Genomic DNA, 16,651 nt, shown 5'->3' on the forward strand with positions numbered 1-16,651 from the left:
TCCTTTTGAATACAGTAGACTCACCAACTCCCAATATGGGCATAAGGAAGAGAGTCTACACGTAGGATGGAATTCTTTCTATTATTGAAATGAATGGTATTTTGAGAAAGCACCTCGTATGTCATGACTATATGGGGTGCTGGGTACACCATGGAGAAGGCTGTCTCGTTGATTGCTTCTTGGGATTCACTGCCCTATTGCATTGCTTTCACCTGGGAAAGTTCCTGGTGTCCTTCAGAGGCTGTTGGTTTACGCAGGGAGAGGGCACCTGTTGTCTATTTGTGGGTTACCTCTTGTCTAGAAATGTAAGCACATCAAGAAGTTTAAGCTGTACTTGGGGGCTCTCCCCCCACCACCACACACACTCATTCACTATGTATCTTCTAGGCCCGGCATATAAAGTGACATCATTAGGGGAAAGAAGAGTTGGAATTTTGCAGTTTGCACATTTTGAAACTGTTTCCTCCTCTTCTCTTCCTCTTCTTTCAGAAATTACTTAAACTTCTTCAGTCTTTTCTTGCAGTTGGTGCTAAAGGAGTTTGAGGGTGGTAGGTAGGCTTTCAGCCTTTTCCATGGGTGCTTTTCTTGAAGAACCTGGGGGAGCAGTGGGGCAGTACGTATTTGAACGACTTTTGCAAATGGAATAGGATATACAGTTTGTTCTTGGCCTTCTGGGAGATAATATATAGATTGCTCAATTCAGGCAGAAATGGATTATGGGAAAGGCTGGGAAGTAGACAGAAGGGAGACATCTGTTGCTTTATGATATTAAAAAAAATTACCAAGTGTATGTATAGGTATTGATAGCTTGTAAAATTCCCACTGGCATTCCTCCTGAAGGCTTTGATGTATTTTTCTCAGGAACAGGCGTGACCAGCAACATTTTTCCTTTGGGATTGACATTTTAATCCATCCTGGCGAGTTTTTCACCCCACCCCACTCCCTTAAAGCAAGACACTCAGCAGATGTTACCATATCTGCAACTCATGTGTCCCACGTGGGCACAACTCAACCTACCAGCCTTCCTCTCAGTGGACATCTTGGTAACCCGACACTCGAAGAAGAGCTCACTTGAGCACAGGTTTCATTCCAACACTTCCAACATGGGGAAATGTACGTGCAAATGGCAGGTTCCCCCCTCCCCTCCTGCCAGCTCTTGTACTGGCTTCCTAACCTCCAATCCCCAAATCTCTTTGGCCCAGAAAGCACCCTCATCCATTGGAGCAGAATTGGATGTGACTGTCAGCTGTAAAGGGGAGCAAATTGGGAAATATGTAAAGCACCCCTCATCCCAGTCTAACCCCTAGAGCCTCTGAGTCAGTAGAGACAGAAGGCCAAGCTTGGCCTTTTGAAAGCCAAGTTTCTTTTTCTACTATTAACTCTCTCCCCAGAGTTTGGTGCTAACTAATTTCTAAGATGAACAAGTTATGAGAATAAAGCATTATTTTTTTCCTACTCATTCTTTTGATGAGGAGCCAAGAGTCCTACTTTCAGATGGTGGGTGATGGTGTTGCCCATGTTGTCTGTTAGGGTGACAACTCTCTCCCAGGTCAAGACAAGAAGGACATGACCTGGGAGCAGGAGACGGTCTAGGGGGCTTTACCACAGGCTGCAGGTCAAGAGATGTGCTGACTCACCTGCAGAAACTACTGACGGAGTGTATGTCTGTTTTTCTTTCAGAAGTGCCTAACTGCCAGTCGTCCTACATCAGAGGGGGGTATTTCTCCAGCAGCCATGAAGGTAAGTAAGTTTTAAAAAAAGAATATTCAAGCAAGCTGAAAATTGTTCAGCTTCCACACTAAGATTTGGGATCATAGATAGGTTAAACCTTTCTTGAGTCATGAAAATGAGAACTCATTGACAGTAACCTTCAGTCATTCTGCAGCATGGTCCTGAACGCAGTGAAGGCCACCATCATTTTCAATAGTAATGACTCAAACTTTTCAGAGTTCATGAGATAATATGAAGAAAAAATAAACCAATAAACCAAATAAAATTTCCATCCAAGGAGGTGTATCTAGCAGTATATAACATTACCAGCCTGAATGAGCACTTGGGAACTGTGTGACGACTTGAGATGGTAGGTTTAGGACTTCTTCTCTGAACACTGAAACAGGGAAGGGTTTTTTTTTCTTAGAACATTTTCCCCAGAAGTAGGTCTTGTGTTTTGTCATATACATCTCTCCTTAAATACCCAGAGACGTCTGATTCCCCAAAGCCATGGCATTAGCTTCACCTGGGATCTGTTGGAAAGGCAGGTTCTCAGGAACCCTCCGTCCACCTGCTGCCTTAGAGGCTCCAGGAGCCCAACACTCCGTGTGGTGACATACCTTCCACGTGATCCTGATTCTTGCTCTGGTTTCAGAACTATTATAGCACTGAGAGTTGCAGCTTTGGCTGCACGTTAGAATCAGCTGGGAGCTTTCAAAACTTTTGGTGTCTGGGCTTCACCCAGATCAAGTAAATCAGAAATTCTGGGGTGGGTCTTAGGCGGTAGTTCTTCTTAAAGGTCCCCAGGTGATTCCAATGTGTATCCAAGGAGGATTGAAAAGCTAATGAGGCAGTACTAGGAAGCACCTGCTCGTTTGTGTCATGATTGGTTCACAAGCGTGTTCTCTATGGGGAGCTGCTTCCCACTGACCTGGAGAGAGGCGAGACCCAGTGGGGTTGCACGGGGTGCCCGAGAATAGTGCCCGAGAATATTCGGAGTGCGTGTCCAGCCCTGGGAAGGAAGGGCCGTCTACCGGACCTCTGACTGCGATCGATCGGCACAGCTGTGCGAGGCTCTCTTCCAGGTTCCTGAATATTTCTGCAGCAGGCAAACTGGGAGGGGGTAGGGAAGAGAGGGAGGAAAACATTTTGCATAATTACAACATTTAGGAAGGAGCATGCTCTTAAAGGAAATATTTTTAGTAAAGCATTGGGCTGCTTACTACACACAGAATATCTGGCGAGTTTGTGTCTTCCCCCTACTTTCTTCCATTCCTCTCCCTGACCCCCCACGCGGCAGAGAAGCTAGTTTCAAAGAGACCCGCATTCTTAATTGCTCTAAATTACCATGATGTGGCTTCTCCTTCCTTCTTCTAGAGGCTTGACCACGGATTCCAGTTAGTGAAACAAGTGTTTCTGATTGGCATCTGTGATTACTAAGATAGCCATCCTGCCTTAGCATTCGTTCACCTGGAATCTCTGCACAGCGGGTGAATCTTTCATTTCCACTGGGCTCCTCAAATAGGTTCTTCCTTCCTGCCACCTTTGAGTGGTGGGATGGTTGTGGCCACAACTGCTGTAACTGCTGGGGCAAATTCAACTGACTTAATTTCACATAAGCCAACAACATCTTGCAGATGTTTAGAGAACCTCGTGGGGCAGCGACTAGAAACCGCAGATACACTGAAATGACACTCACGGGCAGGCCCTCATCTGATTGGTTTGAAAGCCAAACCTAGAATTTCATTTAGGTTTACCTTTTTTCTCCCTGTATACAGTGAATATATTATCCTTACAGATAATACAAGTTTGACAGATGTGTAAATTTCAAAGAGTTTCCTCATAATGGCTTTATAATAAGGCCATTAAAACATCACTGGAGTATCAGAATCCAGAAGGAAAGTCAGGAAATTTATAGCTTCCTGGCAGCCAAGGCAGAAAGAAAGAGAGAAAGGGAGAAAGAAAAGAAAGAAAGGGAAAAATAGAAAGAAAGGAGGGAGGGAGGGAAAGCAGGGAGAGAAAGAAAAGAAGGAAGGAAGGGAGAAAGAAGAAAAGAAAGAAAGAAAAAGAAAGAAAGGGAGAAGGAAGAAACATGAGGAGGGATTATGTAATTCTTATTGGTAATAAAAAGTATAACAGTTTGTCATAAAAGTCAATTTCCTGGTACCAGATTGGAAAATAAATTTATCATAGGATTCACTGAAACCCTGACTTAAAAGCAAGTATTGTGTTCTTAAATCTTTTTTTAATGGAGATTCTTTCATATTTATTCAAATATTTGTTGAGCACTTATTATGTATAAGGCGATATGAGATTACAAAGATATTCAGGACATGTTCTTTATCCTCAAGGAATTTAGAACCCATGAGAGATACTATGAGATAAAGCTCTCACATTATCCAGTTAATTTCTTTTTTTGGGAGGGCGTGAGGGAGACAGAGAATCTTCAGGCCCAATCTCACAACCCTGAGATCATGACCTGAGCCAAAATGAAGAGTCGGACACTTAACCAACTGAGCCACTCGGGCCCCCCTACCGTTAATTTCTTTCTTTTTTTTTTTTTTTTAAGATTTTATTTATTTATTTGACAGACAGAGATCACAAGTAGGCAGAGAAGCAGGCAGAGAGAGAGGAGGAAGCAGGCTCCCCACTGAGCAGAGAGCCCTATGCGGGGCTCAATCCCAAGACCCTGGGATCACGACCTGAGCCGAAAGCAGAGGCTTTAACCCGCTGAGCCACCCAGGCGCCCCTCCTACCATTAATTTCTTAATAGTACTCATCGCAATGTACAGTTACTATCTTAATCTTTTTAACTATCATTTATTGTACACTTATGTGCCAGGCACTACTCTTGACACCAAGGTAAAAAGATATACAGATCAATATAACAGAGTATATATTAATAGCCCATATTCTCACACAACTAATTCTCATACAGTTAGCATCTTCCCCTGTCTGCAAATGAGGAAGCTGGAGCGCAGAGAGGTCACACAGCGAATCCAGGTTCGTCAGTCCGGCTCCATGGCCGACACTCTATAATGCTCCCCACTACCCCAAGTCTCACTTTTCTTTCCCAATAGTCTCCTGCCTTTGGGATACAAGCTCCATGAGAGCAAGCACCAAGTCTCTGTTCTTCTTGTTACCCACCCTCTTCTAGCACAGTGCCTGGCATAAATATTTATTGGATTAAATAATAAATAAATGTCAATAAAATATACTAATAAATAAATGTCAGTAAAATAGACTTCCTTTGATATCGTGCGGCAAACCAAGAAATAGTGCTTCGGGCTGAGAAAATATAAATGAGTAGCACACACCCTAAGATAATCTCAGTCTCTTCCAAGGTGGGCGGTGCTTTCCCAGTCCCAGGCCTTTTAAACACAGCACTGGTCCTGCCAAGAAGAACTTGATCTTGGCCGATTGTGAAGAAAGAACAGATTATTTTCTGGCGTCTTTACCCGTGAACTTTTCAAGTCCTAGCAAATCCTTCTCAAAATCTCATGCTAGTCATTCACCGCAGTGCAGGCTCACAGCATCTCCCCACCACACACCTGCCATGCACATACCCGACACACGCACACCCCCCTGTACTGCCCACCCAGCTGGACAGAGCAGGGCACATGGCTGAGCTCACGGAAGCTGCCAGGACTCTCTGCTGAGGAGTGTGCTGGAAGGGGAGCAGGGCTGGCATGCTCACCCCTAAGAAACAGGCTTGCCACAGGGAGGGATGTGGTCCCATCAAGCCTATTAACTGACTTTGATTTGAACCACTGATCTTGTCAGGGTGCCTGGTGACGTGACTGGGTGGTCAGCACAGAAGGCGCACATTCTGGATTGAGAGTGCTGGCCATCCTTCCCTCTCCTTGACCCCTTTCACTTTTTGCCCTCCCTTCCTTTCATTTCCACTTACACGTGTTGAGCCCATCAGTTCCCCTTTTTTGACCTCTGGTTTGTTAACTCTATGATGAACAAGTTTTTATTGCTAGGAAGTCTCTTCAGATTTCTTCCATTATGTCTGGTGATAATACTTCCATCTTGCTTTTAAATTTATTGAGGGTCACAATCCTCCACAGGCCCAAGTCTTTATTCATTTTGGCAGCATTGTCCACCCTCCAAGCTCTTTCATAATTGAAAGAGGTACACGGGCAGCCTCAACAAGTCCTGGGAAAGGTTGAAATGAATATTTGCTAAAAGGAAAATGGCAAGACTATGTACAGATCAACCAAATCCTCCCAGGTAGGCCAACTGAAATAGATGAGTTGTCTTTTCAGATATAAAAGCTTAGTCACGGCAACACTGACCTGTACAGACCTTATAGCAATATGTGAAGGAACTTACTGGTGACTCAGCACTTCCCTGAAGTCTTAGCTCGAGTAGGAGGAATCGATGCTTCTCTGACTGAGGCATCAGAACACCAATGCCTAAATCCTTCTGAAGCCCTGTCAGATCCAGTCTGGCACACATATGGCAATTAGTAGGGCTTAGGACTTGAAATAGCAGAATTCCATTTTAGTCCTTAAAACCAGAGTTTTAGTAGGATACAGACAGAATTTGTTAAGCAACATGTTCATTCTTTTTAAATTTTCCTTCAGGTTTTTCATATGAAAAAGATCCCCGGTTGTACTTTGACGACACTTGTGTTGTTCCTGAGAGACTGGAAGGTAAGTAGCTCCTCCAGTTTGTTGCTAAGCCAGAATGTCAGCGATATCAGAGCCCCTCAATCTTGTGAATGCCAGGTTGGCATTCATAACTCCTTCATGCCCAAATTGTCCAAGAAACCTAAGACTAAACTATTGCATGTATATCCTCATCCCAAACAGGCAAAGTCAAACAAGAGCCCACCATGTATCGGGAGGGGCCCCCTTACCAGAGGCGAGGTTCTCTTCAGCTGTGGCAGTTCCTGGTTACCCTGCTTGATGACCCGGCCAATGCCCACTTCATTGCCTGGACGGGCCGTGGCATGGAGTTTAAGCTGATAGAACCTGAGGAGGTAAGCACCGGTGCCGGGCTTGGGTGATGTTTGATTGGTTGATGATGACAACAATGATGATGATGTCTGCTCTTGTTCAGTTCTCAACGGAAGCTTCTTACTGTGTTAAGGATGCTCTTCTCATTCAGATTCTGACCCGGCCAGTGGATTTGGCAGTTCTTTTCCTATTACTAGGACAAGTTACAATTCGGGGACAGGCAAAGTTCTCCACTGTAGAAAACACAAGAAGTATTAGTGACATGTCTGTAAAATCGGAAGAGTGGGGCCACAAAGACTTGCATCCAGAGAGCATCTGTTTTCCATCTCGAAAAGTCTTTTTCAAGTGTTGTTTCGGTGATACCAATATGTTGGTGATACCAACTTGTGTTGGTGTGGGTCCTCATTTGTCACAGGCTATATTTCAGGTTACGTTAACATATTGTATGACTTTGTGGTAATATCAGATGCAACTACAATACAACAGATTGTATATTTCAAATGACTCTACCCTAGAGAAATAAAATGATCAGAAATGAGTCATTCTTGTGGGCTTAAATTTTTCTTAAGTGTATTATGTGGCATCACAATAGTTGAGAGGTAGCCCAAACCTTCATTATCCTAATAGAAAAAGAAACACTATTACTATTTGTTTGCCCAGAACTATTGACAGAAAGGCCTATAGACAACATCAGCATCATTTCTTCAATGGGGAAAATCTACAGAACCCCTTTCCTGAATATCACATAGGGAAGTAAATTAAATCATGTCCTCAGTTTGGCATATTCCAAAGGGGTTGATTTTAAAATCTATTTGATTTAGACTCTAGAGATATTATAAATGGGGGGAAAAAAAACTCCTGAAAATCTGATACAGGCTTCTTCTGGTAGCTTATACCTAGGCATTATACGTTAAACCAGCAGAGCAAAAGCTATCTTTGGGTTGGATGTAAATGAAATGGCAACAGTCCTCTTAGCAGGCATTTGAGCAAGAATGGCGGTTTTAGATGTTGTTGGATTAACTCCAGGGCTCACCTCGGCACACCAAAGGGATCAGTTGGCCTGGGGGTCAACAGCAGGAAATAGCCACTTGGCACTTGGTTTGGAAGAAGAAAATGGTCTGAAAGTTAAGATGAGAAAAGGAGACTATGTGGATTGGAAATGTCTCAAGAATCCCGGCTAGTAGGAGGGTAAGGAAGGCTTCACTGAAGGCAGTTATAGAAGAAGGATCTGTGGTTTTCCCTGTCTTGCGTCTTTCATAAAAATGAAAGAATGTCGCCATCTCCCGTGGTCACCCATTTCTGTTAAGACTGAGTCTCCCTTCAAAGCCGGAGTTTGGTACTCCTGTGTTTCTCGAAGGTTTTCCTGGAGCAAGTCAGGTGGAAAATGGAGGCATGCCCAAGAGCCATCTGCCCTAAGGCTCTTCCTTCTAACCTGGACTAGTTGACTGGATGCTTGAAGAAAGCATGTTGCCTGGACTCACCGAGGCTTGAGGCAAGCGAGTCTGTGTCTGTCATGGGGGCTGTCCTTACTGATTTATCTCATTTCACAAACAGGAGCTTTTATTCCTTTATTGCCACTGCCTTGGGCCTGACCACAGGCTGTGCTGTTGAAGGTGAACCTGGCTATGACCCTCTGAAAGCCGTTATTGAATCTTTGGCTCTCCTACCAGCTGGAAAGACAATGATGAACCAATGGTAAAAGGTTCCTGCTTTCATACTTCTTAGAGAAACTAACATTAGTCCAAAATGCTCATAAATGCCAAGTAGCCAAGTCACACGAGAGGCCTCTTGTGGCTTTGCGCCTCCCTCAGCCGACAGGACGGCTTCGTTTCTGCAGGAATCCTTCTTTCCACCCCACCCTGAAATCCCCTGGTGCTCCACGAGCTCTGAGTGATCCACTCTCTGATGTTCCAGAACCACTTCTGTTCCACGTGCACACTTTGGCCTCAGGACACGCAGCGGGCAGCGTTGGCTGAGCTCTTTCCCTCCCGGTTGTGTTAACTTCACCATCCCCACTCTTTGTTAAAGCCGGGAAGATACCAACTCCTCGAGAAAGCTGGAAGACGTTGTCATGGGGGGAGCTTGAAGGGTGAAGCGGAGGAGGAAGCTGTTTGGGACGTAATTGTAGGCAGCTGTGTGGCTGAGTAGTGCACTCTGGGTAATTATCCATAATATCCATTACACTGTGCATGGAAATTGTGGTTTTAGAGCTGCGTTTTGGCAGGCCCCCTAATCAAATGTCTTTTGATAGTCATCCAGCTTAGCACCCTCTCAATTATGACTGACTCGGCTTTAATCTGGAGCCATTTTAACTGTGAATCTGCATTAATGAATATTTTGGGGGGTAGGGTTGTTTGTTGAACATGTGGCAGATAACTGATGCCATGGGGAGGTTTAAAAGGATGGGCTTCGAGAAGGAGCTGCTCCCCGTGCTGTGGCTTGCTGTCTCTTGAAGAGGGAGGAAGAGAAATGTGAGGTTTTTTTTTAACTCTTTCGGCCTCTGTCCTCAAGATGTGTGTGATCAAAGTAATGAATGGGAAAATGACAGAAAGAGCTGCTAACAAGCTCTTGCCTGCTCCCCTTCCCCCAGAAATGGGGCAGCCCTCATTTCCAGCAGCTTGCCGTTGTGCTTCATCATGCATTACTGTAGAAGGAGCAGCCCTGGGGAGGGCTCCTGAATCACAGGGCCCTGGCCCAAGAGGATGAGTCAGTAACTATGGCTACCAGAGCTGCTTGGAAGTCCGTGCGGATGCAGAACCGAGCTCCAGGAAGCCATTGCATATGCAAGTGACAGCAGAGAGAGGTCAGGGCCGAAGCTGAAGAATCTTCCAGAATTGATTTCCACCACTGAATACAGGAAGACGATGAGACTGGGCTTCCTTTTGGGTTCCTGGCAACTGGCGGGCTCACAGCAGTTCAAAGTCAGCTTCGAAGTCATTGCTTTTGAACAGGGTAGAAGGATGTGTATTGGTTGAGCAGGTCTCTCTTGCACCGCTGTTTCTGTTGGTTGAAAATGTTTATCTTTTGTAGCCAAGGGATGGATTTTTGGTGAACTGTGCCTTTTTGGCTATTTCAAAAGAGAGACTTGGATGGGTGCAGTATGGAGAAAGAAGGAGAGCCAGGGACTTCGTGCGTGCCATAGGGGCCCAAGGGAAACGAATGGAAACTTCACTTTCACACGGTCTGTTGCAAGGCAGAGAGGAATCAGAATCATGACTATTGAATTATTTTAATGTAATTAGGACAGACGCATTCTTCCTTGCTTATCAGATCATTTCTGGTATTTTTAAAGGTCATTTTAGAATTCTGATTTCAGAAGATGTTGCTTTCATTCTGCCCAGATGCTTTAAGTGAAATGCTTTTTTTTTTTTGATCCACTTTCCCATTTGCAGTCTCCCTACTTCCCACTCCATGTGTAACATCTGTTTTTTTAAAGATCAAAGGAATATAGTTATTTTGTTTTTGTTTTTTCTTGAGTTTCCAAAAGTGACCTCAAATATTCAAAACATGACCCCTGGTTTCCATACATTTAAAGACCTCTGAGAAGACTCCCATTTCTAAAGTTACTCTTCTCCTATATGGACGGTCATCCTTACAAGTAGGATTTGGACATTGGGATTTTTGAGAACAGAAATTGCTTGGCTGTCCTGACAATTGAGTAAACTCTACTAGGAAGTTTTCTTGCTATCAGGCATCTTTGCCTAAAACTCCAATTACATCTCCCCATCACTGCACCTCAGGTGGACTGGGTTGGATATAATGCACTTCAGAACTGTTTGGGAAGCCCTGTTAATTTTTCATTAAGTGGATAATGGTGCTGCATGTTTTAATGTCCATTCTGCAAGTCTGCTGGGAGCAGGGGATTGGATGGCAGTGGGCTGGAATGATCTGGTTCCCCCTTACTCCATGAGCTGCAGTAAGTAAACAGCTCCCAGCCCCTCGCCAATCTTATTAGAATTGAACTTTTGCTCTGCTGGCCCATTAGCAACTCACTAGTGTGTTTCTAATGTTTCAGGAATGACCATTCTAATTATTCCTTATTGACTGCTACAGAAACCATAGCACTTAATGGCAACATGTTAATGGTCTATGGGTATTGGTCAATAATTCATATGTGGAGAAACAGTAGAGAGCCTGCTTCCTCTGGGCCATTAGCCAAGCCCTCTGTAATCTTAAAGTGCTAGGATCCTTCCACCTCTGGATCCCACCTCTCTTAGCGGTTGTGACTGACTCATCACCTTTGTTGAATATTGGGTCTTGAGGGAATTAAGTATTTTTGCTTCCAGGTCAGGGAAGCGGACCATTGGCCAAAGCAGTCAAGTCTCAGAACTGGCGCTCCCGGGATTTGGAGAATACCACTAGGCCCAAGGAACGAGTTTCCATTGCTCTCTACTTCCCTGTCTCTTTAGGTTGCTCGGCGCTGGGGTATCCAAAAGAACCGGCCAGCCATGAACTATGACAAGCTCAGCCGTTCTCTACGCTATTACTACGAAAAGGGCATCATGCAGAAGGTGAGCAGTTACGAGAGGCATCTAGACCACTCTGACCACTTTCAAACATGTCAAGGGCTTCTGTAATACGACCGTGTGTAATGGCTGGGAGAAAATGCTCGCCTCATAAGCGATTCTGTGGTAGGAAAAAACTTGGGAAAAAAAACTTAAGAGTGAAATGAGATGTAAAGAGTATTTCTAATGCTCTTGGGTACGCGAACACCAGAGGTTGCACATGGAACACACTACAGGAAAATTAGGCCCCCCAGCTTTACTTAAACTACCTCTAATTACCAAAATGTCCAGAAACATAGGCCAACAGTTACATCTGTAAAGTAGTACATGGAGGAATCAGTTTGAAGGCCTCCACTCCCATAAGATCTGAGCTGAAGTCTTTAGTTGTCAAAATACCCAGACCTCTAAATCTCTTGGTTTCATAGTCTCAATAGTGTTAGAGGAGTAAGGAAATCCTATTTCTCTTTAAGAACCTATAGAAAAAACTGGAACTCAAATGTAAAAAACAACAACAAAACAAAACAAAAAAAACACAAGGTTTGTAGAATGGCAGCAGAATCAACTAGTACCAGGTCACTCTTTGCAGAATGAAGGCTAAGGCATATTTTGAGGAAGCCGGTACAAAAATCCTCATTGAGATGGGTGGAAAGGGACCACGATCTGAAAATTCCGTGGATAGGAAGAAGATGGGAATGGTTAATCACTGGTTCATCTTTCTTAGCCACCGTATTTTATGCCACGCTCTTACCCAGATTCTAACATTTACACATTTAGGCCGTCTGTGGTGGGTAGCCAGTAAGATGCAGTGGCAGAAGTGTACGGCCATGGCTGCTGAAAACCTGTCTGCTGAAGCCAGGCTTACCTCTTTCATAGGCAGGTGGTAATGGGACCCCAGGTTCCTCTCACCACCTTCAAAAGTATTAAACAGTTTGCCATGGGCCTCTCGATAGAGAAGAAAGGTGAAGATAAAGATAAAGTCTTACAGACTTTCTCGTGTTTCATACAGACTCTAAGGCTATTGCTGGTCTGGGTACCATCACCAACTCCTGTCTCCTCACCCACGCTTGACTGCTTTCACTAGCATGGCCATCTTCTCTTAATTCATGTAGCATTTGTTTACCAAAGAATATACACCACGTGCATGGAAGTCATCAAGCATATCAGAAAGTGGGAAAAAAAAAAAAAACACGATTAAACTGTCATTCTATTTAAGAACTAGAACATTCCTAATGCCTTCATTACCTGGCCAGCCGATCATCACCTCATCACTCCCAAGAATCTGAAGTCCTGAGACTGGGTCTCCTTTCTTGCCCCCAGTAGCCCCCACGCACCTCTCCATCATGGTCCTTCTCTCTGTACTGTACTGTGAGCTCCTCTGGGGCAGCGCGGAGGGTTTGACTATAGTGCTTGGCACAGAGTTGATAGACAATCTAAATGGGCAGTCTCTCAACTTCCCCTTTCTGTAAAGTATACAATTCAGTGGTTTTTAAAATATATTCACAGAGTTGTACAATCATCACCACAATCAATTTTAGAAGATTTTATCACCCCAGGAAGAAACCCCAAACCCATTCGCAATCACTTTCCATTTTCCCCCAAACCTCACACACACACACAATGTTAATACTATCAGGTGGAATCCTAAAATTCAGGAAGAAGAGCTATTATTCCTTTGCTATTCCCAACTCCAGATCCAATCTGAGGGAATGTGACCAAGACACAATAACTTGAACTACCAACAGTGAGTTGTCCCTGGACTAGGTCCTCAGTTGTTTCAAGAAGTGGAAGAGAACTTCATTTCTGAGGACAAAAGAGGCAAAGAGTACCAGGAGGCACAAGAATGAGGCTTGGATGGCTTCCAATCCTAACACTCCCATTTATTAGTTGGATGCTTTAGATTGACCTGCCAAAGCCTCTCTTCCCCAAAAAACAAAACAAAACAAATAAGCAAACAAAACAATAAAAAAAACCCTACTGTAACTTCACAGGGTAATATATGTGAAAATGTCCCAGAGATAATACTGTGCTATGCCATGTAAGGAATTGTTGTTATATTTATGACATGACCCATGAGTGAAAGAGAACTAATTAAGGGTGAATGATAGGATGCCCGCATGGGGAGAGATATAGAAAACCTGGGGTCCCCTACTCTCAGCTTTTGAAAGGGAAAATTGAGGTGCACAGAGGTTAAGACTCATTAGTGACTGAACGAGGGTGGGAAGCCATCCATTCCTGACCCCTGATCTCATATTATTTCCACTCTGCCTTTCTACCTCACTCTGCTGCATATATGTACTGGCTTTCGGGGTGGGCCATCAAGAGATTTAGCGTTAAGCCTGTAACTTAAAAAACTAAATAGGGTTGATTGGGTATATCTGCTACCCTTACATCTTGTTTTGGTGAAGATGCTGCTTGTTCAGTTTCGCTCACACATCCCCTAACTCCTAGTGCTTGAGTTCCAAAGAACATTGGTGCAGACAGCTGTGTTCTGGTGACTAGACAGACATGTTACCATAAAATAAGCTTTCGGACCTATTAGGAGAATTCTACCATTTCCTCTCTGAGCTGCCACCATAGCAACAGACTTTTTTAAACCCAAGATTTGGAAGCAAAGCCATATTTCTGCAATTGAAAAGAGATTCTAGAATCACAACATAATGACCGAAGGGCAGGGTAAGACTTGACCTTTTGAATTTTTGAGCTTAAACATGTTCATTTTATCAGTAATTTCAGCGGCCTTCCCTTGCCCCTTTGCATTACCCAAGCCAAGCACACTATCAGGCTTGATTTTCAATGGTGGAGGTCCTCTTGCACTGATGCTAACCAACCAGCAGAGAATGGCTGATCCCATGGACCTGGATGGCTCGTCAGCTACATCGTGAGGCCTTTGAATCAAGACCTTTGGTTCTAATAATAAGATAATGCATAAAATTCATAAAAAGGTAGTTAGCAGTTCTTCGATGTAGCAGAACCATGGAATGCAAAATTTAAAACCATAGGTAAGCCAAAAAGCAGTTCTGTTTGGCTTTGGAACACATTCAAATTTCCGCATAGGCTCTACTGATCAAATTCCTAGCCCTTTGAAATAACAAAGCTGTACCGTGAAGACTGTGAACTTTGGAGGTAACTGAAAACATGGCCTGACTTCTGCTTTTCACTTTTCAATCTTCCTTATAACACCAAGCACCAGCCTCGGTATAACCTTTCTTTCTCACCTGTGAATATAACACAGTGAGAATTTTCCTCTAAAAGAACATAAATAAACAAACAAACAAAAGGTGAGCCTATCCAGCGTGAATTTGAAATTGGGGTGTCTTTCAGTCAGTCACATGACACCGCTGCTGAACGGTGGTGTCAACAAAACACTTGGCACATAAGAGGTCTCCCAGATTTCTCAAAATAAATCAGAATGGTTTGGGCCATCAGCTACTAACGAGCGTCCTTTGGTCCCTGGCTCCTTGAGAACTTGTTGACATATGAATACCTCACCATTCTTCCCTTCCCTGGGTTTCCTCCCCCCACCCCTGCAACCCCGTGCCCTGTGTCAGCTGGGCCTGAGAAGGTGTGCTTTCTCTCTCAGGTGGCCGGGGAGCGATACGTCTATAAATTTGTCTGTGACCCGGATGCCCTTTTCTCCATGGCCTTCCCCGACAACCAGCGTCCGTTCCTGAAAGCAGAGTCTGAGTGTCACCTCAACGAGGAAGATACCCTGCCGCTGACCCACTTTGAAGACAACCCAGCTTACCTCCTGGACATGGATCGCTGTGGCAGCCTCCCCTATGCCGAGGGCTTTGCTTACTAAGTTTCTGAGTGGCTGAGCGGCCGAACCCTAGAGCTAGCAGTTCCCATTCAGGCAAACGAGGGCAGTGGTTTTGTGTGTGTTTTTGGCTGTTCCTAAAGCTTGCCCTTTGAGTATTATCTGGAGAACCCAAGCTGTCTCTGGATTGGCACCCTTAACGACAGATACCTTGGCTGGGGAGTGGGAACAGGGAAGGGACCGAAAAACCACCAAAAGGCTGGTGCCTCAGCTCTGATCCTGACAAGGTTTCTGGGAAGAGATTGCAAAGGAGCCGCCTTCCCACGGACAATATCTGCAAAGCAATACCTTGTTCAGGTTAGTGCCCACAAACCGGGACAGAGTGTGTGACAATCTGCATTGGTCATGGACTACTAATTGCCTTTACATCGAAGGGCTCTGATTTGCACAATTTATTGACAAAGAAATGACAAACCCATAGAACGTTCGGCGAAGAAGCTGGGGCAGCTCAGCCCATGAAGGGTTAAACATAGATCTTAAAATTCGGAGAGCTCTTCAAGCTCAAGCTGAAAAGTTTCCCCCTGGGTCTAGAAAGAAGGGGGTGAAAGTCAGAACAGCTGTTACCCACTCCGTGGTTCTCAAATAATAAACCGTCGCTCCTCTTGGGAACCTTCTAGCCATGTGGTTACCACGTAGAACAAGCCCCCTTTCTCTCCCCAGTCACACGGCTGTGTGTGGACGGCTTTCATTGTAGAAGGGTGACTTACACTTTTGACAGTATTTTGTTTTGCTTCGATTCGGGGGATCGTTTTGTTTTGGTGGTTGTTTTGGGAAAACAGTTTATAAACTGATTTTTGTAGTTTTGGTATTTAAAGCAAAAAAAAAAAAACAAACCTTTTGGTAACTGTGCACTGCGTCCTTAGCACGGCGGTGCCGACTGATGAAGACGCTGCAGCTTGAAAGGGGCTTTGCTGGGGGCGCCCCCTTAGCCACGCACAAGCCCACTCTATTGCCTGCTTTGTGCTTTCTGCACCAGACAGCCTGACGGAACATTTGCACCTGAGTTGTACATTTTTGAGGTGTGCAGGGCAGCCTGGACACACCGCTTAGATTCCATGTGTATAGTTCCCCGTGTCCTCTAACACACCCTCTCTGGAAAGCATATGTACATAATACGCGTCATGTCCATTTGACACCTGGCCACCCGGTGGGAACCCTGGGGCTGTCTGCTATCTCCCCAGGCATGACCGATGACAGTTCCCATTTCATCAGTTCGTTTTCTTTTTTTTTTTTTTTCTTTAATTCTTGGACATTAAACCCTGCATAGGATTCAATAGGGTTTGAGATGTACGTGTGACACTGACAGGTAAAACAGTGCTAGCAGTTTAGTTTCCCTCTACCTTATAAAAAAAAAAAAAAAAAGTTTACTCCAGATGCTGTATGATATTGGAAAAGTTTTCCACCACCCAGCTGAAGCGATGTGCAAGCCGGCCTCAGAGTAGAGGAGAAGTTCTTAGGAAGTAAGTGGTAGTGCCTTGCTGCCTGCTCCGCTGATAGGATCCCTTGCTCCCCCCCCCCCCCGCCCCCCCCGCGGCACTTAGCACGTTGATAATGACCCCTGGTCTGCACCTGCACCAGACAGTGCTGACCCGGTGAGGGGAAGAAACATGCTTTCCGTTGTTGCCTCTGAACAGGGTGCGCATCCATCTCCA

The 16,651-nt window shown here is 44.6% G+C and overlaps 1 protein-coding gene across 1 annotated transcript in view; it reads left to right on the forward strand.

The window, feature by feature from the left end:
- LOC111148276 (ETS variant 5) overlaps positions 1 to 16,241 on the forward strand; it is a 57,516-nt gene extending 41,275 nt beyond the window's left edge. Inside the window, exons 9-13 of the mRNA XM_022504755.1 lie at positions 1,681 to 1,740; positions 6,303 to 6,371; positions 6,531 to 6,700; positions 11,087 to 11,188; positions 14,763 to 16,241. Coding sequence (XP_022360463.1) covers positions 1,681 to 1,740; positions 6,303 to 6,371; positions 6,531 to 6,700; positions 11,087 to 11,188; positions 14,763 to 14,984 — 623 coding nt within the window. The 3' untranslated portion in view covers positions 14,985 to 16,241. The remainder of the gene's footprint in view (positions 1 to 1,680; positions 1,741 to 6,302; positions 6,372 to 6,530; positions 6,701 to 11,086; positions 11,189 to 14,762) is intronic.
- Positions 16,242 to 16,651: the final 410 nt, after the last annotated feature.

Source organism: Enhydra lutris, unplaced genomic scaffold (assembly GCF_002288905.1).
Source record: "Enhydra lutris kenyoni isolate GAN:26980312 unplaced genomic scaffold, ASM228890v2 scaffoldscaffold2, whole genome shotgun sequence".
NCBI classification, from domain to species: Eukaryota; Metazoa; Chordata; class Mammalia; order Carnivora; family Mustelidae; genus Enhydra; species Enhydra lutris.